The following is a 26,757-nucleotide window of genomic DNA, read 5'->3' as shown; positions in this document are numbered from 1 at the left end:
TCGGGATCACGATGGAAGGAGATGGCCTTTGGGCCACCAGAAAACGAAGCAAGGCAGCTCCAGACACCTGTCCCACGGATCCTGCAGCATCTCCAGCCCCTGCCCAGGGCCAGTGCAGGCTGCTCTGTGACTGTGATCCACCGGCATCACCCAAATTAAAACCTCCATGGAGCTCCAGGGGCTACAGAAAAACGCACCCACCGCAGCATAACCCAGCTGCCACCCAGCTAGGAAAATTATTTATTATCATTTCCTTGCAACAGAGATACGGGAAAAAAAAGCAGCCACCCTCCCCAGGCTCAAACAGCAGCAGCTGCAGCGTCCACGTAGGGATCTATGTACATCACAGTGTAAAGTCCATCGGGCAAAAAAAGTCACTCCAAGTTTAAAAAAAAAAAAAAAAAAAAATCAAAACAAACCTCACGACCTAAAACCAGGAACCAGAAAAAAAAAAAAAGTGGTTGAGAAAATAGGTTGGGCCCCCTCCCTGTTACTATAAAATATATATGTATTTCTAAGGTGACATTTCACAGGACCAGAAGCGAGGTTCCTAAAGAGTCTGAGCTTGCAGCCGAGGACACCACACAGGCACAAATCCCACGTGAGAAGCTACTGTAGACACCGACACCTCCACCCACCCCGCGGCCTCAGTGCTCAGCGTAGTCCTTGGTCTCCACCCCGGTCTCGTTGAGCACCGTCGTCCTCATGATGGCCTCGGTGACCGCGTAGGGGTCGCAGTTGGCCGCCGGCCGCCGGTCCTCAAAGTACCCGCAGCCATCCTGGCCCACCTGGCGCGGGATGCGGATGCTGGCGCCGCGGTTGGCCACGCCGGCGGAGAACTCGAAGATGTTGGAGGTCTCGTGGTGGCCCGTGAGCCGCCGGGAGTTGTCCCTGCCGCCCCGCGGGTCGTACACGCAGATGTGGTAGTCGTGCCGCTTGCTCAGCTTCTCGATGGCGGCTTCGATGTGTCTGTGGGGCAGGAGGGGGGGGGGGGTCAGTTGGGCCATTTCACAGAATCAAACAGGTTGGAAAACACCTCTGAGATCATGGAGTCCAACCTGTGACCCAACCCCACCTTGTCACCCAGACCATGGCACTGATGCCACATCCAGGCTCTGCTCAAACCCCTCCAGGGACGGGGACTCCACCCCCTCCCTGGGCAGCCCATTCCAAGGGCTGATCCCTCTCTCTGCAAACAACTTCTGCCCAATGGCCAACCTAAACCTGCCCTGGGGCAGCTCCAGGCTGTGCCCTCTTGTCCTGCTGCTGGTTCCTGGGAGAAGAGACTGATACCTGCCCTTTGGGGGGTGTTCCTATGGTCAGGAAGGCTGTCACCCCCTCCTCCTGTGCAGGGACAAGAACAGCCCAGGGGACACTCTCATACCACCAGCTGCTTTTAAAATAATGAGCTGGGACAGCTCCAACCCAGGTGCAGCCACCCAGGTAGGGAGACGCACATTTCCACATGGCCAAGGACACCCCAACCTCCCAGGTACATCCCAGGGGACCCCTCAGGACTCACTTGAGACCCCCTTCTCTCCGCATCTCCTCGGTGCTGTAGTTGGTGTGACACCCGGCACCGTTCCAGTTGCCGGTCATCGGTTTGGGGTCCAGCGTAGCCACAACCCCAAAGTCCTCACAGACACGGTGGAGGATGAACCGAGCCATCCACAGGTGATCCCCCATCTCAATGCCTTCACACGGGCCCACCTGGAATTCCCACTGGAAGGGGAGAGCAGATGCACGGGTAAGGATGGGCAGGTCGGTGTCCCTGCCACCACCCCCAGTGAGGGCTGCCAGCCTAGGCTATGGTTGATTGTTACCCCTTGAGAATCAGCAACAAGGATGGGGAACACTGAATTAAGCAACAGAACAGCTTTGGCAAGCAAAAAAAAAAAAAGGGAATAAACTACTCGTGACTATACAGAGCAAATCAGAGGGGTTTTTAATTAAATCAGAGGTAAATAAGCACCACGCCTGACTGAGGCTGGTGCTGGAGCTGCTGGTGTGCAGGACCCCCAGCCCAGACTGCAAACAGGGCAGAGGACTAACGAGGAGCCTGTTAGTCCTTCCCAGGGCTGCTCCCTGCCCGGCTGGAGCCGGGGTTGCACCACCCGCGGTGATTAAGCAGAGGGTGATAGATTTACAGCTGCTGGCACGGCCAGAGCCCAAGCCCAGGATGCAGAAAGCAGCCAAGAAGGACCCTGAAGAAGTCAGGGCAAACAGCAGGGTGGTTAAAAGTCCTGCCTCAGCTCCACTGCAGACAAGCCCCCCCTTATCTCCGCCACATCAGCAGCAGGAGCCAACTCACAGTCGGTCAGTCTGGCCACCTGCCTAAGGCAATTAGGGACTCCCTTCTCTACACCAGCTCTGCAAGGAGCTCAGGGTGAGTTAGGAGAAAATCAAACGTACATTTTCATCCTGGCAGTGCTACTGCTCCCATCTAGGCAAAACCCACGCAGGGAGTCACTGGACTCAGTGTCCCAGAGGAGCTGGAAGTTGCTGGGTTGTTCCAGCCTCATGATAACTTGTATCCATCGTGGGAAATGGGCTGCATGGGGCCACCCACACGTACCTGGGAGGGCATCACCTCTGCATTGGTGCCACAGATCTTCACCCCCGCGTACAGACATGCCTTGTAGTGGGACTCCACGATATCGCGCCCATACACCTTATCTGCTCCAACCCCACAGTAGTAGGGGCCTGGAAAGGAGCAAGGAATCACCACCCAAGCAAGGCTCTTGGGAGCAACAACACCACTGCAGCATAATCCCACACTCCTGGGTACTTGCTGCCATGGGCAGAGGATTTATGGGAATTAAAATGCTGTTGCATGGGGACATGGACCCCAACCCCAGGAGCAGCAGCTGAGCAGTTCATCAGAGCAACCTCAGCCTTATCTGGGCAGTTAAACAAGACTTGTAATGCATCAACCTAGAGGTGGCCAGGAGATAAGGGATGTGGCCAGGAGATAAGGAAAGCTGGGTTTAGTCTGCCCTGAGGCACCTCACTGACCCTCTGAGCACATCAGGCGTCTGAGATTGTTCTGACAACAGCCAGCATTGTTCATGGCTAGAAAATTCAGCTTGCCAGGGTTTGATATATGGCTCCTTCTCATTCAAGCAGGTCAGGAGAAGATCTCGCCCCTGGGGGAAGGGGGATGTTGGTAGCAACCGGTCCAAACAAAAGCCAGGTTGAGAAAACCCCCTTCCCTCTGCCAGGAGGCATCTGAGGAGCTGGCTTGCTGCTGTGCCAGGCCAAGCCCTTTCCCCAACAGCCACGGGGAGGAGGCTTTTCCAGCCCAGTTCTCCAGCCCTTGCCAAACAAGTCGTGCAGCTGAGCTGTTTGTGCAACCCGGGTCTGGCCGGTGAGCTCACGTGAGCCACGGGGCACCAGGTGCTCTCCCAGCTCCCAACCCCATCCCAGATCCTGCCCCGGGTCAGCTGCAATGGGAAAGCAGCACACAAGGTCCAGGGTCTGATGCCTACCAGTGGCAGCGCCCCCGAGCAGCAGGGTGGGAGCTGAGGGAGCATTTGGGCTGGGGCAGGGAGGGGGCACTCACCCTGCGGGCCGGGGAAGCCGTTGTCGGGCCAGCCGTAGGGGTGGCCGTTGATTCCCAGCAGCGTGTACTCCTGCTCCATCCCAAACCAGGGGTGGCTGTCCTTCACCAAGTCCATGACTTTCTTGCACGTGTGTCTCAGGTTGGTCTCTGGGAGCAGAGAGGTCCAGGTTAGACCCAGCTGTGAGCAGGTGTCCCCCACACTCTGCTCCACCCCACTCAGAGATGGAGGGTCCACCACTGCCAAGTGCTTCCCACAGAAGCCTCAAGGAAACCTCCTTCCTGCTCACTGGTTTCCTCCTCACAGTTAGTCCATCACCAGAGCATCAGGCCACAGGCCAAGAGGGTTTAATTAGCCTATTCCCCAAACCACTGTCAATGCTCCATGAACATCCTCCTCCTCCTCTTATGCTCTCCTCTTATTCTCTCTCAGACCAGGAGCCATATCCCAGCCCTGTGTTACAGGCATCCAGCAGACTTGGGAACAGGGACTGTATATCTTCCATCACTAACTCACCCCCATCCTCCTCCTACCAACTTCATCTTAATTATCCTTATCTTTTCCAGCTCCATGGCTTTGGTTGGCATCCAAGCTGGCTGGCCCTGCCTCATCCCTTCGAGGTGCTCAGGGCAACTGGGGCTTTGCCAGGAAAACACAGATATCAAGGAACCATCCTGACATGAGACAACGTGCCAGGACAGTGGAATGAGAGCTTGGACGGAGACAGAGGAGGAAAAGAAGGCTGAAAAACTTCTGTCACGTGGGCAGGCAGCCTCCAGGGTGCACATTCTGCCTTAACTTGCAAGAAAAGCCCCAGAGCAGCTACAACACATGTCCGGAGTGTAGGGCTGGAGGGAAGCAGGGGCATCTCCCTTCCACTGACGGGAGGAGGGGGAAAGGTCCCGGGCCCACACAGCCCTTAATATCCACAGAAACCCATTCTGGGAAAGCCCGGAGGGTGCGCCCCTCTCGTCTGTGGGGCTCTGGGCTGAGCTCTCTGCCCCAGCTTCGACTCCAGGGCTTTACAAATTGCTCCTGCAGAGGAGCTGCCGGGCAGGAATCTCGACCGAGACGCTTCCCCCGTGGCCGACTGGCTGTTTGAGGAGGAACCAGCCCCGTCTTTCGCCATCGCCGCCCGCACGATCCCCCCTCCCGGCAGATGTGTGCATCACCCTCCCCCTCACGCTGAGCGGGGCCGCAGCCCTGCTGGACTGGCAAAAAACCGGTTATTTGCTGGCAAACAACCCCCCTGGGAGCCCCTCAGAGTGTCCTGCAAACCGGCTCCCCTTCCTGTGTCTGGGGCTTTATCAGAGGCACGGGACGGACTCGGCACTGCAGGCTCCTGCTCGCGGTGATAAGCCCAGAGCCGGCGCTCGGGGGCTGCTTGCAAAAGGTCACCCCGAGCCAGCCCGGCACATTCTTCCTCCTTTCCGCAGCCTCCCACCAACGAGGAGAGCAACCGCGAACCCGGCACGTAAAAACCCAGCTCCCGCTCCCCCGCGGTAAATAACCCCCACCCCGGGCTGGGTGTGCTCAGCTCAAAACCCGGGCGACGCCTTTGGCCTTGAGCTCCACGTCTCGCTGCTCTCCTCCTCACCCCACGCCACCGAAACAAGTTCCTGCAAACAACCGCCGCCACCAGCCCTTGGATTTCAGAGCCCGGGGCCAAGTGCTCGGTGCCCCAGGGCCAGTGGTCCATGGCAAGTGGCCCCTTGGGGATATGGCACCCTAAATAATAAAGGGGTGACCCTCGGGAGCCGGGGGGGTGCACGCTGGAGGTGCTCACCTGCGGGTTTCCTGTTGTACTTGAGCACTTCACAGAGCACCAGCTTGTTGGGGTCCAGGCAAAAAGGGTCCCTGAACATGCAGACGGGCACGAGGAACATGTCGCTGTTGGAGCCCTCTGCCTGTGCCGTGCTGGAGCCGTCGAAATTCCACTCGGGGACGTCTGAGAGGCAGAAGGGGGATAGAGGGAGGAGCAGGGTTGGGAAGAGGTACATCACATGTGGATTGAGCCGAGTGCTGGTGGCTCAGACCCAGGATGGAGCACCCAAAGGGCACCGAGTGCCACGGGGTGACGGCCACAAAGGTTTCCTTGCACATCCCCGGAGCTCCCTGAGCACCAGTGTGTTCTTTTCCCCCAGCACCATCAAGCATAGGCAGGATCAGTCCTAACCCCTTCACCTCCCTCTGCCAAACCCCATCCAGATGCCGACACGTCCCCGTGCCTGTTTGCCTGGTGGGAAGGGGCGAGGAACTCCTCCTCCCCTTCATTAACGGATTAAGGAAACCGCAGCGACGCAGGTTGGGTGTTTACCCTGCCACTTGCTGTAACCCCACGAGACAACTGCGACAGGTATCACCCGTGCCACGCAACCAGGGAGAGCAAGTGCCAACTCCCCCTGCCCAAAGCACCGCAGAACTCTTCCCAGGCGATGCTCAGGGCCCACTAGGATGCCACCCATCACCCAGAGGGATAAGCAGCGGCGTTACCTTCGATGCTTTTGGGCTCCTTGTCGAGGGTCCTGCTCTTGCAGCGCACGCCCTCGCCGCTGCCGTCGATCCAGACGTAGGTGACCTGCACCTTCCCATCCTGGGGCAGCCTCATGTACTGCTCCCGCACCAGCTTGTTCAGCCTGGAGCTGTGTGACACCGACATGGCGACGGCCCTGCGAGGGTGACAGCCACATCACTCCCGGCCCACTTCCTTCGCAAACCAACCTCCTACCCCAAAATAAGCCACCCCAGCCCCTCTCCCCCCAACTCCAAGCCGAGTGTCGTCCCCCCCCGCGGGACTCGAACCCGCGGCCCCGGCGCTCACCGGCCCCAGCGCTGCCCGCTCCTGCTCGGCCCGCACTTTATACGCGCCCGCGGTCGGGGCGGGGGCGGAGGCGGCTCCTCCCCCGGGGCGGCAGCGCCGGGCCCCGGCCCCCACGCCCAGGGACACCCTCTAAACGCGTTTAGCATTGTTTTCTTTCTCAAACTGAAATGTGACTTATTGAAAGCAACGGTTATCATACGGCTAAAACATCGCTTTATTTCAAAAAACTGCGAGTTATTGGCTAAATAACTTAGTATTTATTTTAAAATAACGAGTATTAATCACTGAAAATCCTGTTTTCCACCTCCTGCCCTCTCACTGCCTGTGTCCCCTGGCGCTTTGTTTATATAGGGTCGCCTCCTTACACGCGGGCAGGTATTTTTCCCCCCAGCCCTGCTACGGTGCTGTGGGGTGAGAGTTGGGGAAGCTGCTCCCTCCAGCACCCCAAAAGCCTCTCTGGGACCATGCCCTGTGCAGGTGGGATGCCTGGGAATGGAGCCGGGTGCCTGGGTGGTCCTGGAGATACCAGGACCAGCCAGATCCCCAAGGACAAGGGCAGCCAAATCCCTGGGGATAGGAGTAGCCAAATCCCTGGGGATAGGAGTAGCCAAATCCCTGGGGACAGGGGCAGAGAGATGCCTGGCAGCCCTACCACTGCCTCTCCCCCCATCCTGCCCTGGACACCCCAGGGACAACTCCTGCCCACCCGGTTTCAGCCCCCGTGGCTGCAGGGCTGTGTTTGCCCCCCGGGCTTTCCTTCAAAGGAAGGAAAGGCTGAGGGCTCCAGGGAGAACTACTGGGAAAACACTGAAATCTCCCACTTTAGCCCTTCTCAGCTATAAACCGTTGAGCTTAAGTACAATTTTTAAGCACCAGAGCGTAGTAAAGTACCTTTAAACCCCCAAACCATCCCCGCTTCGCAGTGGCCCTGATGTGATTTACAGTCAGCTAAAAATCCCCAGCCAACAGGTGTGTGAATTTGAGTCGATTATTTCAATATAGCAGCAATTTCCAGCTACTGAGCCGAACGCAGATCCAATTAGAATGAATTAAACGCGCTGCTGCCTTCCCAGTTTTCCATAGATCCTGCGTTAGAGGCTCCCACGTGTCAGGGCAATCAGACCCCAAAGGTGCCAGCGCGCAACCGGCACAGACACAAACAGCCCGTGCCGGCGCCTCCGGGCGTTATCTCAAATACTCGGGTATTTTTTTTCTAGAAGGAGAGCAGGATTTCCAACAACCCCCCAGCAAACCCAGAGGGGTGAGGGCACCGCGACTCTCCAGCCTCGGTTTTTAAGTAGTTTTTCGTGGCTTTCCACCCTTGTTTTTTAAGCAGTTTTTCGATGTTACAAAAGGAGAAAAGGCTTTAAAGGATGACTGGGCTCCAAAGCAGTTGGGTTTTTGCTAATTCCGCCGGTCCTTAAGGCAGACTCGTGCTTGAGTGTGAATCACCCTCAGGAATGTTTTTCTGCAAGACAGTGAAACATCTGCACCAGAGCAGCTAAAAAAAAACCCTTTACGGTTGATTGCCCCCCCCAGGACGTCTCCTCCCCGGGCACTGACCCAAAACCCCAGCTCTGTTTTTCTTCTGAAGGTGTTTTGGTCCCGCAGGCAGATAAAGAACCGGGAAGAAACCTGAAAGCATTTGGGATTGCACAAGAACCAGGAAATGAGATTGGCAGCCAGAGAAGCAGAACTTAATTAGCAATTTTGGTGCCCGGGCAGTGACATCAGTGACAGAGGGCTGCGGGCAGGCCAGACGTCACCCACCCCACTGCCCACGGGCACGGCCCCAAGCAGAGCTCCTGGGAAGGAGGTTGGCATCCAGGGATGTGCCCGAGGTCCCCGGGAGCAGCAGGGGTCTCCTCTGTGTCACCCGTGCCCTCGGTGCTGCCCGGGTGACATGCAGGGCCTCCTGCAGCTGAAACTGGGGTGCAGCTCGAAAGCAGCCACCTCCCTCCACGGGGTATTTTAGGGACACATCCACCAGTGTGCTTGCAAAGCTCAGCATTTCCTCATTCCTGTTTGGAAATCGTCCCAGGGCAGGAGGAAATGTACCCCTGGGTGTGCAGCAGTGTTTCCCGGAGCCGCTGCAACACGTGCCTGAGCCGGCGCGGGGGTGGAGGGACCAGCCGGGTCCTGGGCTCCCTGTTCCCATTTCTGTCCTGCCTGGGGACCTGCAGCCCACGGGACTGGCCTCAGCAGGGTCTGATGCTGAGCTTTCATGCAATCAGGAAGCACAGAGATGGATCTGCATCCTTTGGGAAGCATCTCAAACCCATCCCGGGGAGAGGTGAGACACCTCGCAGAGCCTGATGTGCTGCATCCTTCACAGCAGACAGCAGGACCAGCAACGGTGTGTCCATGTGCCAAATCCCCACACCTCCCTGAGAAAAGGTATGGGACAGCCTCATTTTATTCCCAGAGAAAGCTCCGGATGTGCCCTCCTGTGCAATAACACCCCACAGCTTGAGTGGGCTCAGAACAATGGAAAAATGAAATCCAGGCAGTGGTAATGCTCACCAGTAACCTGGATTAGGGAGCAGAGCTCCTCTGTGGATGGCTGCAATCACGGAGCACCAAAGCACCCAAACAGGGAAGGCAGAACAAACACCAATAATCCCTCACCTGGTCAAAGCCCACCCGGCCCCGGGAGGATAAACACTGTGTGTTTGTGGCTGTTTGGGGCAGCAGGGCTGACAGCAGCCTGTGGATGCACAGCTGTGGAATCACTGAACCATTTAGGCTGGAAAAGACCTCTGAGATCAAGTCCAACCATTCCCTGGCACTGGGAAGGCCACCACTAACCCATGTCTCCAAGTGCCTTGGTCCCACCCCTGCCCAAACACCACACCCGAGGCAGTTTGCCAAACGTACAAAATTATTTCCTACCAAAAAGGGTTTTAGTAAGCAGGAAAAAGTGTTTCTGCCACACAGTGGTGGGCACCTGCTTAGTCAGTTTTTCTTGGGATCAAGTCTTACCTCACCTCAGTCTAATTCCAGCCGTTTCTGTAGCAGAAACTCTGTTACACTGGCAATGCCAAACACAATTCACACCTAAATCCTCGAGCCTCTTGGACAACATTTTACCCCCAAACAAGCCCACGCTCCTCGCAATCAGAAGGTTCCCTCTGCCCCAGGTACAGCAAATATTAACCACCACGAGGCTCCCGGCTCAGGGAATCAGTGACTGGCCCAAGGTCGGAGCTGAGGGCAGGAAGGGAGCAGAGGTGTCCTTGTGGAAGGAAAAGCTCACAGATTAAATCTCCAGAGGACTTTGCTGAAGCCCTTTCAGAGCTGTGGCACAGCACAGAGGGGTTTCTGGAGATAAAGGACAGAAGGAAGAAGCTCATTCTGCTTTGCTGCTACAGCCCAGGCCAACCATCACTTCCACTGTGGCAGCTGGGACACCATCCCAGTATCCACAGGGATCACCCAGCAGCTGCAGGCCGTGCAGGAGGGCAGCAACTTTCCCAGCACTTATTTTTTTGGAGTGGTGGCCATCAATCTGCAGGCAGCAATGCCTGGAGAACCCTCTTGGGGAGACCTGGCCAAGGCCTAAATACTTTTAATATAATGCATTACTTATAATAGATCAATAACAGAGCTTTTATCTCTCTGACTTTGAGGCGTTATCAGCCCAAGAGTTTTCCAGCCTTGCCAAGATACACCAAAGATTATTTGCTCTAACAGCAAATTTTCCAGATTTAAAATCTTCAGTCACACAACAAGTTTTACCACGGAGGGGTAAAACATGGACTAATTTACCTCCTGGGGTGACTTTTAACACCTTCACCCCAGCTACAAGCTGGTGCTACAGCGGGGCAGAGGGCTGTCAGATCCCTCCCCACCCTTGTCCAAGAGGGATCATCCCTGGGCACACTGAAAAGCAGGGATATTGGCTGGAGACTTTGGTTTTCACTCTGAATTATCCTCCAGGATTCAGGATGCTGCCAGGACCGAGGGAGGTTGTCCCTGGTTGTTAAACCCCCAAAGCACCTCCCAGAGCCCTGGGCCAGGGAGCCCCATGTGGGAACATTCCCTCTCCCTGGGTTTGATCCCAACAGCCCACGGTGGTTTGTGTCCTGCCAAACAGCTGGGTGGGGAGATTAGAGGGAAGGCAAAGAGCAGGAGCGGCACAAACACCATAAAGGGATTAGAGGGGCTGGGGGCAGAGCAGGTGGGGATTTTCCTGCGTGCTCTGCGCTGGAAGAAACAGCTTTTTTTAGCCGAGGAAATGAGGGGGATGCCGTGGGAAAGGCTGGGGGGTGGGCGGCCCAGCCCAGGCCTGCAGGAACTGCCTGGGATGTGCAGGGTGCTGGGATGTGGCAGGAGGTGGCCAAGGTGGGCCAGATCCACACTGAAGGGTTTAGCAGAGACCACCCAGCACCGTGTTCAGGGGGCTGTGCTGGCACTCCCCCGTCCCAACACACACTCACTTTTACACTTTTTCCCACAAAACAGCTGAACTGACAGTTTCCCTTTACAGCTGCAACACATTTAAGCAACGGCAAATCTCCTGATGTGGGATGTTTGCACCCAAACCACCTTCCCTTCACTCAGGCAGTGCTGCCATACCTTTTGCTGTCCATACACACATATATACATACACATAATTCTTTATGTCCTAGCTGAACGTGCCACAGTCCCAGCTCAAACAGCACTTTGGTGCCCACCAAAGCACCTGGCACCAACCTGTGCCCCTCCTGTACAGGTGGGATCCTCCCACTCAGATTCATCCCACCCATTTCCCCCGTGGTGGGAGAGCCCATCCAGTGCACTCACTGCTCACTGCTCCATGAGGGAAGCCCATGAGACCCCAAACTGTGATTTTCCTCCTCTATCCCTCTGGGAAGGCTTCAACCCACTTGTGGCTCCAGATCCAGCAGTGTCAGCCCAGTGCAGGCAGGGAAAGCCCACGGCACAGGGTTAGTGAGGCTTCAAACCCTGCTCTGAACAAAGTGAGGAGGGATTCAAGCAGGTCCCTGCTGTCCCTCAGCCTTCACACACACACACAAGGGGGTATTTGGCCTGGGGTGAGTGTAGCTGCCTCTCCACCCTCACAGCCAGGGATAAAGCCCTCACCCTGGAGCAGCTCAGTGCCAAGGTGCTGGAGCTTTGCCCCTTCCTCCATGTGCCACCCAGGCTGGGTTTGGCAGCTCCTGGCTCAGCTGGTCTGGGAGGATACCCCCCCTCCCACGCTCACACCTCTGCTGGGTGACCACTGTGGGATGCTGGGTGTCCCCTCAGCGATGGGGAGACAACACCCTGCAACACCCACCGACCTGGAGGCACGGGGAACTTGCTTGAGGTCACAGAAACCCTGTGGAGGGGCCAGTGACTCCCCTCCAGCCCCATGGGGCTGGTGGGAGCTGCCAGTACAGGCCCAAGCTTGCTCACAGCACAGACAGTGCATTAGGGTCTGTTTGCAGAAAACTCTTACAAATTATTTTCCCAGAATCACTGAGATTAGAAAAGACCTCCAAGGTCATCGAGCCCACCCTGTGCCAAATCCCCACCTTGTCCCCCAGCCCAGAGCACTGTGTGCCATGTCCAGTCCTTCCTTGGACACCCCCACCCCCCTGGGCAGCCCCTTCCAATGCCAGACCACCCTTTCTGTGCAGAAATTCTTCCTGATGTCCAACCTGACCCTCCCCTGGCACAGCTGGAGGCCGTTTCCTCTTGTCCTGTGACTTGTTCCCTGGGAGCAGAGCTCGACCCCCCCTCGCCACAACCTCCTGTCTGGCAGCTGTAGAGTGCAATAAGGTCTCCCTTGAGCCTCCGTTTCCTCAGGCTAAGCAACATTTTGGAGGTTATTTCCAGGTTCAGGGACGTGTGTGCATTTGTCTCTGCTCCCCACGGGCAGCAGAAAGGGCTCAGGGCAGGGGCACAGGGCACGGGCTGCCCTGAGCACCCTCATGCAGCCCCTGAGCAACCTCCCAGACAGAATAAACCCCAGGTAAAAACCCCAAGCAGTTTTCCCCTGCCAGGCTTTCATTTGAATTTACTTTTTAAACCTCTAGAAGTCACTTCAGGCTGTAGGAAAAGAAACTGGGGGGAAAGAGGGAGCACAGGGCAGTGGCACAAGCCCAGGAAGCCAAAGTGAAAGGGGCTTGTTCTCTGGCCAAGCAGCTACAATTTGCAGATTGCTAGGGCAGGAAAAGCAGCACAGGCACGAGTAGGAACACAAAACCTGTTAGATGGATGAACAGCTGGGCTGGATCTCACCTGAGCCTTCCCTGGGTCACCCACAGCCCAGAGCTGGGAAGGAAAGGCTGCCTGGGGAGCCACAAACCAGGGTTTCCCCAGCTCATGAAGGGGCAGGTGGTGGGGCCAGGGCACCCCAGGGTTTCTTGGCCACCAAGGATAAATTCCCCTGTGATCTCTGCCAAAACCAATCCTCCAGGGGGAAACTTCCTTCTCATCTCCTTAGGGAGAGAGTTGGAGCTCCCCAGCTGGGAGCCCATCAGGGCTCAGCCACCTCCCAGCTCTTTGCTTCAGGGAAAGGACAAGTGACAGGAGGAGAGGTGATGTTTAGATTGGATATTAGGAAAAATTTTTCCATGGAAGGGGTTGTAAAGCATTAGAACAGACCGCCCAGGGAAGTGGTGGAGTCACCATCCCTGGGACTGTTCAGAAACCATGTGGATGTAGCACTGTGGTTTAATGGTGAACACAGTGGTGATACTGGGTTGACAGCTGGACTTGATGGACTTAAAGGTCTTTTCCAATCTTAATGATCGTTCCTTCCATTATTGCTGCCCTGTGACATCCCTCCCCCAAGCCTCCAGGGATGCAAACCCAGGGATTTTTGACCAACAGCATTTATGTCAGCAAAACTAAACATAAAAAAATGTGCATCAAAACTCCCATAGCAACAAAGTGCTAAACAAGCAGCAAACCACCAAAAAGATTAGCTACCTTTTATCATAAATAGAATTATCACAACAGAACTATCATCACCCGGGCAAGGGGGATGGTCACCACAACCTCCTCACCCAGCTGGTTTCCCAGCCTGGATCCCGCCTGACAACCCCTCTTTTGCAGCCTTTACACAAATGCAAAGCCTTTTTCACTTCCCTCCCTGCTGCCAGTGGGGTGTTCAAACCGGTGTCACAGTTGTGTGTCCCAGTCATGAGGGGGTTTTTCCAAGGAGAAGAGTAGGAGGCTCTTTGTTGGTGGTTTTGTTATGTCAGTGCTTACCCAAAACCAGTGCTTTTCTCTGCCACCTCCTTGCCATCACATGCTTTCAGGAGCTAGGCCTTTAAAGGGGCGAGGGGGAATTAATTAAGCACTTTAAAGGCAATTTTTGCAGCAGGGTTTGGCCTTGGATACACAGAGCAAGGCTGTCTGATAGGTGCTGTGTTGTGTCTGAGGCCCCTAGTGCAGATACGGTAGTGGGTAGATATTTGGGGGGGGGGAAAGCTTTGTTCTTTGAACAAAACCACCTTGCTGCCAGCTCATTGCAGCCTTTAGCACCAAGGAAAGGTAAAATCTGGCAGGTTAACACAGAGCAAAGCAGCTGGGTGCACCTGAGTGCTCTGGGTAGTGGGGTTTGAACTTCAGTCTGTAACTCAATGCAGATCCCACACAGGTAAAACCAGAAACCTCCCCTAATGGGGTTTTAGTGTGAATTTAACCCAAACCCAGAGTCCGAGAAACTCTCATGTCTGGGGGGGAAACACTCACTAAGCACTTCATTTTGGCCTTGTTTAACCCCTTTTACCAGTAGATCGGTTCAAAAGGAATTCATTTTTTCTCCCCAGCAGAACATCCCCATCCACACTGGCTCTCATCCCCCTCCCAGAGATTAGGCTGATGCAGGTTTGCTCTTCTGCAACAGCAACAACCACCCCAGAGTTATTTATCACCCCATCTGGGCTCATCCCAAGCCTCCAACATGATCCCCCTCCGGAATCTACCAAGACCCAGACGCAGGTTCTGTCATTGCCCAAACCTTGGGGATCTCTCTCCCAGCACCAGTCTGGGGTGAGCTGGTGATTCAGCCCCCCATTGTCACCTGTCCCCAGCATGACCAGGGACATTATAGTGCCTCTGGATTTACCCTTCCTTATCCAAGCAGCAGCCAAACCCAAAATGCCAAACTGGCAGCACGAGGCAGGAGAGCCCCGAGGCCAGAGCGGGCACAGCCATGCACAGCACCCCCAAATCTGAGTCTCCAGCCCGGCCAGCAAGGCTCCAACACCCCAAAATGGCTGGAGATACCCCAACACATCCAGAGCTGGTCCCTGGGAGCCTCCCTGTGCCAGCTGGAGCAGGTGGCACAGCCGTCCTTAGCCCACCCATCGCCCTGTGCCACCCCCATCCCTCTGTGCAGCCCCGACCCCTTCCCCTGTTTCACTCCCCAGGATGGGGTAAAACTTCACTCCACCACCTTTCTCTTCAGCTTCCCAAAGCCTGCCAGCAAAATTCCCCTTGCAAGGAACAGGTCTGTCTCTGCTGCCCCTCTCACCTGGCACCTCCCGGGCTGTTGTGCTGCTTCCCACAGCCAGGGCAAGGCTCTCCTCACACCTTAAATCAACCCCCTCTTCCACCCTCTGGCCTCACAAGGCTGCAAAGTCACTAATTACCCCTTGGTAATGAGCACAAAGAGGTCTGAGACCAGCAGTGCTCAGTCTAATTACAGGTGTCCCTTCCCCGTGCCCGAGGTGCCACTGAAGGCAGGGGCTCTGCTGCCCTCTGGGCTCACGGCTCAGGTGCCACAGGGCAAGTCAGAGCAGCAACAGTCACCAAGGAAAGTCCTGTGGGACAGAGAGCCTGTTTCAGCTCTGGGCAAACCCCTGGGGGTGATCTCTGCCCCTTTTAGCCAGACCTGACCCCCCTTCCTGCACTCACAGTCCCTTTGATGAGCCTCCTCCAGCTGCTCCATCTCCTGCTTTGGCTGATGGCACATGGGGGGCTTCAGGGGACAACAGTCCCCTGGGAGAACAACAGTGATGCTGCCCCAGGAGCAGCTCTAGATGAGCAGGGAAGGGCCCCATCTCCTCCCCACAGCACCCAGGGCAGCCTCCTCCCCCAGAGCCAGGGACATCCTGACATCCTCAAAGACTTCAGCCTCCTTCTGCCTGAGGATCCATCCACCTCGTTGCACCTTCAGGGGAATCATTCCTGGTTTCCCATGCTGCAAAGGCAAGGAGAATTCCTGGTGATATTAAAGCAGCCCCTGACACAGGGGGGGTCACTGCCCACGGGTGACACCCACTGCCATGGGAGCAGGGGCACGGCAGAGGCAGGAGGGACAGGCACTCCCTGGCTCCAGGAGAACCTTTGCTCTGCACCAGTTTTCTTTCCAGCACTTGCCAGGTGGGCAACAGAAAGTCCTGCCCATGGCCAAGTGCTGGCCCTGGAACAGCAGCAGGGACCAGAGGGAAAGGAGAGAAGCAGCACAGCCAAAGCTTCACCTTCAACAGCGAGGCCAGTGGGGAAGGGGAGGCCTGGATGGGGACCCTGCCCTTGGTCCCTCGCCCAGGTGACATCCACTTTCCATCCCTGGTGGCCTCACCAGCCCCCACCTGAGAGTGGACCTGGAAAAGTAACGGAGGCTGGAAGCCAGGGACCAGCACCCAGCTGCAGGTTGTGCTGGGTGGCCCTGGGGAGCTCATTCACCCCCTGGAGCCACTGCTGGGACACCCAGCTGGAGCTGGTGGGGCAGTGCCGGTCCCCTGGGCACTGCTGGCCAAGTCCTGCTGCCCCACAGGCCCCCCTGTGACCCTCCCCCATCACCCACCACTGCAGAAAGCTAAAGGAACACCACGTTTGGCCCTTACCAGGCAGGTCCTGGTGCTCCCAGCAAGGCTCCCACAGCCCTAACCAGCCCAAGGATGCTGCCTGGAGCTGGCCAGGGCTGCTCCCTCCCCTGGGGCACCTCCCACCTCCAGCTGCAGGTGATGATCACCCTCCATCCCTCACCCACACCTCCCCCAGCAGCAGGATGGAGGTTCGATACAGCCCTTGGATGTGGGGAATGGTCTGAGATGGGATAAGCACCCCCAAATATTCCCTAAGCAGAGGGAGAAATCCCTCACCCAGCTCTCCATCCTCAGTGACAACCTTCAGCAGACGAGGGCAGGGAGGGAAAGTGAGGCCCAGCACGGTGGGGCCTTGCCAGGCAGGTGCAGGGGCCCTGGGGCCGTGGTGGTGTTTCTCTGGTGGTCTCTGAGCTGCATTTCCCCTGGCTGGGACCATCTCTCCTGAGAAGATGGCACTAAACAGAGCCCCAGGAGCTGCACAGCACCAGCCTGGCCTTCACCCCCCTCCACCTCCCTGCAGTGGTTGCAAAACCCCATTTTTTTGTTATTTTCTCCTTAGGCAGACAAATTTCTCCCTCCAGGTACAGGCACAGCTGCAGCTGATCCCCTGATTTCCCTTTCCACAGGCACCACTTGTGTTCTCTCCAGCTGTGCAGGGATCACAGGGCTGGGCTCGGGCACGGGATGCCCTGAGCTGCTCCCTGGGGCAGGCAAGGAGCAGCAGGACCCTGCCCAGTAGTGGTGCTCCAGTTCCCCCAGGAGGGACATCCCTCAAGGCCCTGTGTCCCTGAGCCACCAATCCTGGTGGCTGGAACTGGGTTTTTTTGACTAGGCTTTTTTTAGCTGGTACTTGCCTTAGGCCAGTGATGTGGTGGGGACTAAGTAAACATCATCATCTTCTAGGTAGGAACTGAGGTGCAAAAGCAAGCAGTGACCACTCCTTCCCCGGCAGAAGTGGATTTGGGTTGGTTTTTGTGAGTTTTGGGGGGACTGACCCCAGCAGGTGCCCTGGGCCAGCTCAGGGTGTGGCTGAACACGGGCCAGTGGGGCAGCTTTCAGTGAATGTGGCGTTTTCAAACCAAAAATGGTGCCTGGGACGTTCAAAGGCACCTTTTCACACAAATCCCTCTTGTAAATATTTATCCTGCGGGAGCCTCCACCAGCAAGCAGCTCTGGAGGTGCTGGCAGGCTCAAGCAACCTCTTGTGCCAGGACTAGGGAGCTTTAAAAACTGCTTTTGTTCCTGTTTGGAGCAGGAAAATCCACCAAGGTCCCGCTTGGCAGGTCTCAGGGGACACAGGGCCTTTCAGAGCCTCTGCTCCTTGAAAGTCACCCCTGATGAGTGACCAACCTGCAGGTTTCCCCATGTCCATTTTCCAGCTGTTTTGGGTGCAAAAGCAAACTTGAAAATGCAGCTTGTCCCCTCCACCACTGCAAAATGGGAAAACCCCAACAACCAACACACACAGGAAAGCAGCTGGGTCCTGGTGGACACCAACCTGAGCACGAGCCACCAACAAACTTCCACTTCCATCTAAAAATCACCAACGAAGAATCAAACAAAGCAGCAGTTTAAGTGCTTTTCCTTTCACAAGGGGAATAACTCCTATTACTCTCATTATTCTTAATATACTCACTAAGTATTTTTGGGTGAACATGTGCACTCGTCTAAACAACTGGAACAAATATTCTGGGTGGAGTGGCCATCCCACTGGATTCCCTGGAGATATTTGTCCAGAGGGGCTGAGATTGGACGTGCCTCTGAAGACCATGCAGTCAAATCATGTGATTTTAAACCCCCTAAAAAACCCCAACATTTTCCCCCAAAACCTCCCTGTTTTTTTTCCCTTAAAAACCATCACTTGGTTCCTCAAAAATCGGGATTTCCCCCCTCCCCCCAGCAAAGCCAGTTTTGTTCCTCAGAAATGCGGTTTTCTCAAAAAAAAAAACATTTTCCCCCCAAACCCCACCATTTTCTCCCCCCAAAAAAAATTTCTGAAAAAAACCACCATTTTTCCAAACCCCTCCAGTTTTTTGCCAAACCCCCCATATTTTTTCTAAAAACCCCCATATTAAAAAAAAAAATCAATTTTTGCCCCCCCATATTTTTTTTAAAAAAATGGTTTTACCCCACTTGTTTCTCAAGAAACCACAATTCCCCCTCCAAAATAAAAAATTTTCCCAAAACCTCACAAGTTTTCCAAAGATATTCTCAAATTTTTCCCCCAAACCCACCATTTTTTTCCAAAACCCCACATTTTTTCCCAAACCCACTGATTTCTTTCCCATAATACCCACCATTTTTTCCAACCCCCTCCCCATTTTTTCACAAACCCACTGATTTCTTTCCCATAATACCCACCATTTTTTCCAACCCCCTCCCCATTTTTTCCCAAACCCACTGATTTCTTTTCCATAATACCCACCTTTTTTTCCCCTAATAAAACCATTTTCCTTCCTAAAAAACTCCATTTTTTTCCCCCAAACACCCCATTTCTTTCCCCAAAAAACACTTTTTACCCCCAGAACACCAGTGACATCCTAAACATGCACATGGAGCCAACTGGGGGGCCCTGTGAAGAGGCACCTTGGGCTGCCCTAGACAAAGCGCTGCCGGTGGGTTGAGGTGATGCTCCATCCTTGGAGATGCTCAAAAGCCATGTGGGCATGGGGAGGACATCTGACCCTGCTCGAGCAGGGCTTTGACACCTCCTGAGGTGCCTTCCCAGCTCCACAGCTCGTCCTTTGGCAGCTCACAGGCAGGAAGCACCTTTGCCAGTCACCACCCGAAAATGCGGGCGAGTGGCCGCGGTTCCTGCCGGGCAGGAGGCTCTGCCAGCACCCACACGCCAGGCTGGCACTGCTGGGATCCCAAAGAAACGCTGGAACAAACCCTCAGCCCTGCCAAGGGCTTTCCCAACCCTGCAGCAGCAGCAGCAGCATCAACACCGGGTAGTCGTGGAATCATAAAATCACAGAATCACAGAATCAGCCGGGTTTGAAAGGACCTCCGAGATCATCCAGTCCAACCCTTGATCCAACATCGCTGTGGTTCCCAGCCCATGGCACTGATGCCACATCCAGTCTCATCTTAAAAACCTCCAGGGACGGAGAATCCACCACTTCCCTGCTCCTCCCCACCGCGGGTGACCACTGGAAATAGCAGGGCTCTGACATCACCAGGAGCCTCCCCGTCACTCAGCGTGCAGCTTGATTAACATGCAAATGGGGTGATGTTTCCTGGGGGAGGAAGGGTTTCTTCCCGTGGGGGGAACCAGGGAATCTGCAGAATGAAGTGTTTGCACCCAAAGTGTGACTCTGCTGAAAACACTGAGCTGTGGCTCTCCAGCCTCTGGGTAGGAGCTGTTCGTGAAGCCTTAACAGCAGTGATAATCTGGATTAACCCAGGACTAGTTACTGGTTATTAACCAAGGAGTGGTATGGTCATGCCCCTTACAAGCTCAGAAATTCACCTCACAAAGGCCTAAGAAAATCACCTTAAAATATTACAAGCTTAAAACCTCATAGATTTTTTTTTTCCTCATAGGAAGTGAATAGGAACCATATTCCCAAAAGTTCCTTTAAATCAAACATGGAATTGAATTACTTTGCTGAAGTTACTAAATACTGAGTAACTGCTCAAACTGAGGAGAGACAATAAGATTTGTGTGGGGTGCTCAGGGCAGGTTTTGGGTTTCAAATGTAGCTACAGCCATTTGCAGGACTGCAGATACATTTAAATTCCTGGTTATTTGCCATCCCTGTACTTGCCCAAACAACTCTGGGTTTGTTTCACAGCTGGCTGTCCAGAGGGAATCACTAATGGACAGTAACTTAAGAATAAAAAGGTGAATGTTGACCTGCAGAAGCGTTTTGCATCAAAATCATTAGAGTTATGCTCCCTGGTGGAATAAAAAGGGATTATCCTGATTCAGCCCTTCCCCATCCCTTGCTCAGCTGCATGTTGAAATATGAAACTTCATCTGTTTGCTGGGCACTGTGGCAAATGCTGTGAGGGGACAGGGACAGTCACCTTTTCCACAGGCATGTACAAACATCCCTTTATTTGTGCATCAGATCACAAACACAAAAGTATTTCCCCCTCTAGGAAAGAGCCCGAAGCCAAGGTGCTGTTTTCTGTCACCCACGTGCCTTAGGCAGGGTTCTGGAGCCTGCCTGGCTTTGGCAACAGGATTTATCCAACAGGAGTGTTCTACCAGCAGGGAACAACACCTTTCCTCTGAGCTTGCCAGGTGTGTGACAGACACAAATTCAGTGAAGCCTCAGAGCAGCCCCGGTGAGGCAGGTGGGGATTAATCGAGGAATTAATCACTAGAGAGAAACCAAGTCAGAAAATGAGTCTCTCAGTCACTTCTACCCTGCCCTTGATGCTGGTTTCCAAGACAAACAGGTTATTTGTTGGGTTACATTAGAGCAGACCCCTGCAAGACACCTTTCTGCACCTCCCAGCCCCTGCTTTGGTGCTGGGGAGGTCACTGCACCCTCCTCACAGGTGGGCACCCCCCTCACCCCCCTGAGGGCACTGCCAGCAAAGGCTGTGTCTGCAGAGGTGGCCAGAGGTGGCCACGGGGGCAGAGCCAACAGCCACGATACCCAAACCCAAACCTCAGTGGAGCACTGGGAACAAAAACCCTGTTGAAAATCCCGACTTACTGCCCAGCTCCTCTTGGGAGATGAGGACTCTCCTCCTCTCATTCTCTCACAGCAGCACTTCTTGCAGTGTTTTCCAGAAACCCTGGCTTTGCTGGTACAAAGTGACTTTGTTAACTGTAGGTTTTCCATTGGAAGAGACAAGAGAGAAAGGGGAAGGACAACTCAGACCAATTTGAGGGATGGGGAAGTGAAACGTGGATCCTGTGTCATGTTCAGAGAATAAGTTTACAGTGAGGCCTAAAAATAAACCCTGAACTTCCAAATTGTTGCCTTATCTAGAGGAGCATCTCCTCTCTCTGACTCCTGCCCTAGTACTCATTTCATTCTCATCTCTCCCACAGTTTGGATCACTACAACATGAGCTGCTGACTTCTGGGTGGCTGAGGGACAACCAGGTTATTGTCCCCTGTGTTTTGGGGTGCTGGACTCAGACCTGCACAGACCCTGCTCCTGACGGAAAAGAAAAAGCACAAAATACTCCTGGGCACGAGATTCACAGCAATTTTCACTGAACTTTCTCATGGTTTAGGACTGTGGTTGTAAATTCTTCTTCCCCCTTGCACCCAACAAGGTCTGGCCACTGTAAAAAAACTCACATTTGGGAGATCCAGCCACCAGTAGTGGCAGGACTGGTGCCCAGCTGGAGCTTCCTTACAGCCCAGGGAGTCCCTGCCCAAGGGAACAGCCCTTGATAGCACTGGAGGAACAAAAAGAAATCCTGGAACTCCTGCAGTGCTGCTACTTTAGTTCTGGGAACCTGGGACAGAACAGGAGGAGGAAGTTCAGGGTCTGGATCTCCAGCAGCCACCCCGTGGGATCTTCCAGGAGTGTCCTGGGTGGTTCCTGGACCTTTCACACTCACTTGGTGCCCAGCATTTGCAAAATGAGTCAGAAAGGTTCCCTTGGCATTGGCAAACATTGGCAAACACATAAATCAGGGGATCCAGGCAGGTGTTTGCCATGAGCTGATGTTGGAGGCAACTGCTCCTCTGTGCAAGAGGTGCCAAGACATGCCACAGGACTTCACAAGGATGCCAGTGGTCCTGCAGATGTGCAGGGAGCCAAAGCAGGTGGCAAAACCCACCAGAGACACTGCAATCATCTGCAGAAACCTGCAATCATCTGCAGAGACCTGCTCTTCCTCTGCTGCCTCTGGAGCTTTCCCTGCTGCTGCAGCAGTGGCAGCTCCCAACAGAGCTCCACAAATCAGGGAAATGGCAAAGGACAGGAGGAAAGAGAGCAAAACAAGAACTATGGTGTGGAAGAAGAAAATACATGAATATCCAGGCATTTTGTTGAGCCTGGGACTGAAGTCTTGAGGAGGAAGAAGAAAGGCAACCCTGGGACAAAGAGGATGAGCCAGATGAACAAGCACAGGTTCTCCAGATTTCTTGCAGAGGGACTTGCTCTTGTACCATACAACACCAAAGTACTGGTGGATGCAGATGAACATCAGGAAATAGATGCTGCAGTGCAGGAAAACTTGAACTGGCAGAGGAACTTCCCAAATGGCCACTGGTTGCCAAGGCTGAGGTAGGAAAGCCTGAGTGGAGCAATGGGGATGATCAGGACACCTCCCAGGACCAGGCTGAACTGCAGGATCGTGCCTGAATCCCACTGTTTGATCCAGAAGCCGCTCAGCAGGAGAAGGGTGCCCAGGGCAGGGACAGTGGGTGCAGCCCCTGGACACTCAGTCCACACTGGGGTTCATGAAGGTGAGAGAGGACTCAGGAGAACCCTCTGTGCTGACCTGCAAGGGGTGGGGTGGAAGAGAGAAGCCCCCGAGCTCATCACCTTTAGGCTGAGCTGGGTCAGAGGCAACAGGGGCTGAAGCAGCAGAGGGAGGTTTTCCAACGATCCCTGATCCTGAAGATCTGTGGCCAAAAGTCGATCACGATTCATCCTGGCCTCCACATATTATCCTGGCACCTTCAAAGGCCCAAAGTCTTGCTTTGGTTTTCCAATGATCACTGATCCTGGCCTCCACAGGTTCAAGGAGCCAAAGTCTTGCTTCTCACACACAAATATACAACCTCGTGAGAATCAGATTCCAACCTGTCACACTCAGCTTGACATCCTCCAACTGTGCCACAAAGGGAGGAGAAAGGGCTACACAGGAACAGTGGGAGCAGCTTAAATGTTCCCCACCACTAACTGCTGATGGAGGAAGATGACACAGATGGTGCTGTTGCTGCTTGGCTCCAAAAGTCTCTGCATTTCAAATGCCTGGTGAGACCCCAGCATTCCCCACACTCCATGATTCCAGCTTATGGTTACAGCACACTCAGCCAGTGCCTGACTGACCTGCTCCCTTCTCCTGCTGCCAGACTTTCCAGCAGTAAAACATCTCCCTGGCCTTTTGGCAGCCTCACATCCACCTGGGGATGATCCTGAAATCAGATCCCTGGGATTACATTCAGGCACTTGGATTTACACTCTGGCCCCTGTGCCAGTCACTGCTCACTCTGCCTTTGGGGTATGACCACGTCCCACCCCAGCACCTCCCCAAAATGCTCAGGGCACTTTGGGGTACCAGCTCCATGGAATGATGCTCTCAGCCTGTCCTGCTGCAGCCACAGCTCTGCACCACATCCCAAGGGATGAGGGACAGGTCCCAGGGAGGAAACAGGCCTGAAGGCATTGTCACAGCTGATGTGTTTTTAAACAGAGGCATCTTCAGCCAGCACTGAAACTGCCCCTTCCTGTGTGCTCCAGGGGGGCTGAGGAAGGAACGGGGCTTGAACAGCTCAGGAGGTGTTGAGAACCAGTTTGTCCTCACCAGGGCTTGCCCAAGCCTGGCTGAAACAGGGTGTCAATTCCTTAATCCAGCCTTTAACCCCCATTTTGGTAAATCTGGGAGTCAAAGCCAGGGGGTCAGGGAAGGCTGATTATTATTTGCTAAAACATCAGCAAAGGACAGTGGCTTCTAACACAGAGGGGGCTAAGGCAGACATTACATGTTTGCTTTCCTCTGTCTTTCCCTATTTTTCCTAAAAAGTGAACCTTTCTGAATTAAAGCCTTTTTGATAATGTTTTGTTGCTGCCTTATGGCACCATCACCCACAGAGCTGCAGAAATCCCACCCCATTCCAGAGAGCAGCCACGCTGGCAACAAGGGGATCCTTTCTTTTCTGCCCAAAACAGACCCACTGTGGTGGCAACAACCAGCTCAGGGTGACAAGAATATACAAGGTCATGGGTTTCATTGAAATCCAGCAGGTTTGGGTGCTGTTTACTCTTTAGGCTCAGTAAAAGCTGCAGATTGGTGGGATCAGAAGCTGTGGATGGGGAGGTGTGTCCCCAAGTCACAGCAAACAGTCCAAACAAGCATCATTCTGCAGGGTCAGAAAATGGGAATTTTTGAAACTGTCTTCCTGCTTCTTTCCCAGGCAAAAGGAAACCTTCCTTCCTCCCCAGTAGCCATAGTCTGGATTCAATGCCCACTCTGTAGGAAACGAGTTTTAATAGATGTAATAATTTCGTAATGAAAGAGACCGAGGATCTGTACTGTGAGTGAGAGGAGGAATTTTGAGAGGTAAGAAGAAAACACCTAAGAATTATTCCAAAATTTGAAATGTGCTTTAACTTAACAAGGCAAAACAAGGGGGGAAAGAAAGTTAATTTTCATGTAACTTGAAGGCAAATCACACAAACCATTAGCCACAAACTTGCCTGGAGAACAGCAGGAGAAATGCCCCATCCCTGGAAGTGTCCAAGGCCAGGTTGGACGGGGCTTGGAGCAACCTGGGCTAGTGGAAGGTGTCCCTGCCCATGGCAGGGACTTGGAACAAGACGGGGTTTAAGGTCCCTTCCAACCCAGCCCAGCCTGTGATGCTGTGATTCCATAATTAGAGCTAATCTGGATGTGAAAGGGAGGAATCAGGACCCACATCCAGCCCTGCAGCTCCGAGCCCTTCGTGTATAAAACCCCCTCACCTGTCTCAGCCCTTACAAACCCCAACAGCGTTTGGTGGGGTCACGCCCATGGAGAGCTTCACCTTTAGAAGCTGGTTCCTGTTACAACATAACACGAATAAAGCCTCACACGCAGCCCCGGGGGAGACTGACCCCGTCCTCCCGGAGGGCCAGGCCGGTGGCAGAGCAGCAGAAGCACTGGAGCTCCTTCAGACTCCCCAGGGAAGAGCTGATGGGCAGGAGGAGCCTCCGGTGACCCCCTGGCTGGATGGTGGAAAGGAGAGCTCGGCAGTGAAACTCCAGCAGCTCAGAGAACTGCAGGCAGCAAAAGCAGAAGCCGATTCATGAGAACAGCTGGACTTTTTGCTCAAAATCCTCCAAAAGCAGGAGATTCCGGGGTTGCTCTCCCCAGGGGAAGGTCAGGAGGTGCTGGGGAGTGGAGCACAGACCCTGCAAGGGTGCAGGGGAAGTGGTTGTGTGACCCCACCCAGCACAGTGAGCAGGGTCCAGCCCCAGCAGGAAGCATCGAGGGGTGCAGAGCTCAGCAGGGCTGGGGTGACATCACTTCCCAAACCACTGGAACACCAGCAGGGGGGTGACCACTGTGGCAGAGCCAGGTGGGGTAAGCTGGGCAGTCAGGGGGGGTTTCCAGGTACTGCAGACACTAATCTTGTGTAGCTGTAACATCACAGGCAGAGTTTGACACCAACCCCCCCATTGTACTCCCCCCAGCCTGAGATCTCAGCTGCAGCATTTCAATCCAGCAGGTTTGGGTGCTGTTTACTCTTTAGGCTCAGTAAAAGCTGCAGATTGGTGGGATCAGAAGCTGTGGATGGGGAGATGTGTCCCCAAGTCACAGCAAACAGTCCAAACTAGCATCATTCTGCAGGTCAGAAAATGGGAATTTTTGAAACTGCCTTCCTGCTTCTTTTCCAGGCAAAAGGAAACCCCCAAAGGGTTTCACTGAGATGTTCAGATGATCTCTGGTGTGTGGGTGCAGAAGTGTTCTGGTCCAAGCCCAACCTTGAAACTGCCACCACCTTTGCTTTGTAAGGCAGGACACATCCATAGCTGAGATTAAAAGCCCAGAGGGTGAAATCCCAATGCTCCATCCCAATGAACTCCTTGGGACCTGATGGAAACAGTCCCTGAAGGAAAGTTAATCCATGGATGGTCAAAACTTGATGCTTCCAAGCCCCCCTGGGTGCTCCTGTGGGCAGCCAGCTCCGGGGTGACAGGGGCTTTCCCTGGCTCTCTGGGGAAGGGCTGCAAACTGAATTTCAAGCTAAAAAGGAAGTTTCTAAGCAAAGTGTGGTTTAGTCTGCGTGCAGCCCACAGAGACTATTTTGAGCAGAGCCAACATCCCACAGCCTCCTGCCCTGGGATGGCAGCACCTGAAGCCACACGAGGTGACTCCCTGCCATGGGGGGCCTTAGGGGAAGCTGCACTGGGGCAAGGGGCTGCACAGGGCGCCCAGAAAGTGCTGCTTCATGTCCTTTTTTAGGCTTTTGGGGGCGTTTGTCTTCTTCTGTAATAAATAGCCCAGCTCAGTGCAGCGGCTGTGCTGGTTCTGTGTGGTTACAGCACATGTGGGGTGTCTTCTTGGGAATTCCTGTCTGGAGCCATTCCTTGTGTATCATGATGTCACAGCACAGCCCTTCCTGGGGAGGAAGTCACCCACCTCCCCTGCAAGGGGAATAAATGTGTGACAAAGGGTGCTGAGGGGTGAAAGTGCACGGAATGAGACCCAAACCCCCAGGGGCTGGAGTTACCTCAGCACATGGGCCACCCTTGGCTGTGCCCTCCTCACCCTGGGCCCTCAGTCAGCCCAGACCATTGTGCACATACCACAGTGAAGGTGAGCCTCTGCAGGGTCTGGACTCTGGGGGTCCACACCACTGAAGCCTGGTGGATCCCAAGCCCTCTGCCACCACCAGCTCCCATTCAGAGGTGTTTTCCTTGGGCAGGACCTTCTCTGACAGAGCTCAGAGCACCCTGAACATTTGCAAAAAAACCAG

The 26,757-nt window shown here is 54.4% G+C and overlaps 2 protein-coding genes across 2 annotated transcripts; both read right to left on the bottom strand.

Annotated features, from left to right (window-relative positions):
* Positions 1 to 205: 205 nt before the first annotated feature.
* Positions 206 to 6,389, bottom strand: LOC113998334 (glutamine synthetase). The gene is made up of 7 exons (XM_039383717.1): positions 6,382 to 6,389; positions 6,054 to 6,229; positions 5,347 to 5,508; positions 3,563 to 3,709; positions 2,576 to 2,703; positions 1,523 to 1,722; positions 206 to 969 (listed from the first exon to the last, which is right to left on the bottom strand). Exons 2-7 carry the CDS (start codon positions 6,217 to 6,219, stop codon positions 648 to 650), a joined length of 1,125 nt encoding a protein of 374 aa, XP_039239651.1. The 5' UTR covers positions 6,220 to 6,229; positions 6,382 to 6,389; the 3' UTR covers positions 206 to 647.
* Positions 6,390 to 21,567: 15,178 nt separating this feature from the next.
* LOC113998333 (P2Y purinoceptor 4-like) lies at positions 21,568 to 26,683 on the bottom strand. The gene is given in 9 exon segments (XM_039383715.1): positions 21,568 to 21,581; positions 21,687 to 21,788; positions 21,791 to 22,099; positions 22,102 to 22,211; positions 22,213 to 22,312; positions 22,315 to 22,524; positions 22,880 to 22,907; positions 24,893 to 25,054; positions 26,588 to 26,683. Coding segments are annotated over 9 exon segments (1,131 nt in total).
* Positions 26,684 to 26,757: the final 74 nt, after the last annotated feature.

Source organism: Pipra filicauda, unplaced genomic scaffold, assembly GCF_003945595.2.
Source record: "Pipra filicauda isolate LSUMZ 115617 unplaced genomic scaffold, ASM394559v2 scaffold321_size1097455_pilon, whole genome shotgun sequence".
Classification (NCBI taxonomy): domain Eukaryota; kingdom Metazoa; phylum Chordata; class Aves; order Passeriformes; family Pipridae; genus Pipra; species Pipra filicauda.
This window is presented reverse-complemented; position numbering and strand designations above follow the sequence as displayed.

Coding starts and splice junctions, on each gene's coding strand:
- LOC113998334 (XM_039383717.1), bottom strand. CDS start 6,219: ATGTCGGTGTCACACAGCTCCAGGCTGAACAAGCTGGTGCGGGAGCAG. Junction 2,704..3,562: donor CGGCTTCCCCGGCCCGCAGG/GTGAGTGCCCCC, acceptor GCTCCTTTCCAG/GCCCCTACTACTGTGGGGTT. Junction 970..1,522: donor CGGAGAGAAGGGGGTCTCAA/GTGAGTCCTGAG, acceptor CCTGCCCCACAG/ACACATCGAAGCCGCCATCG.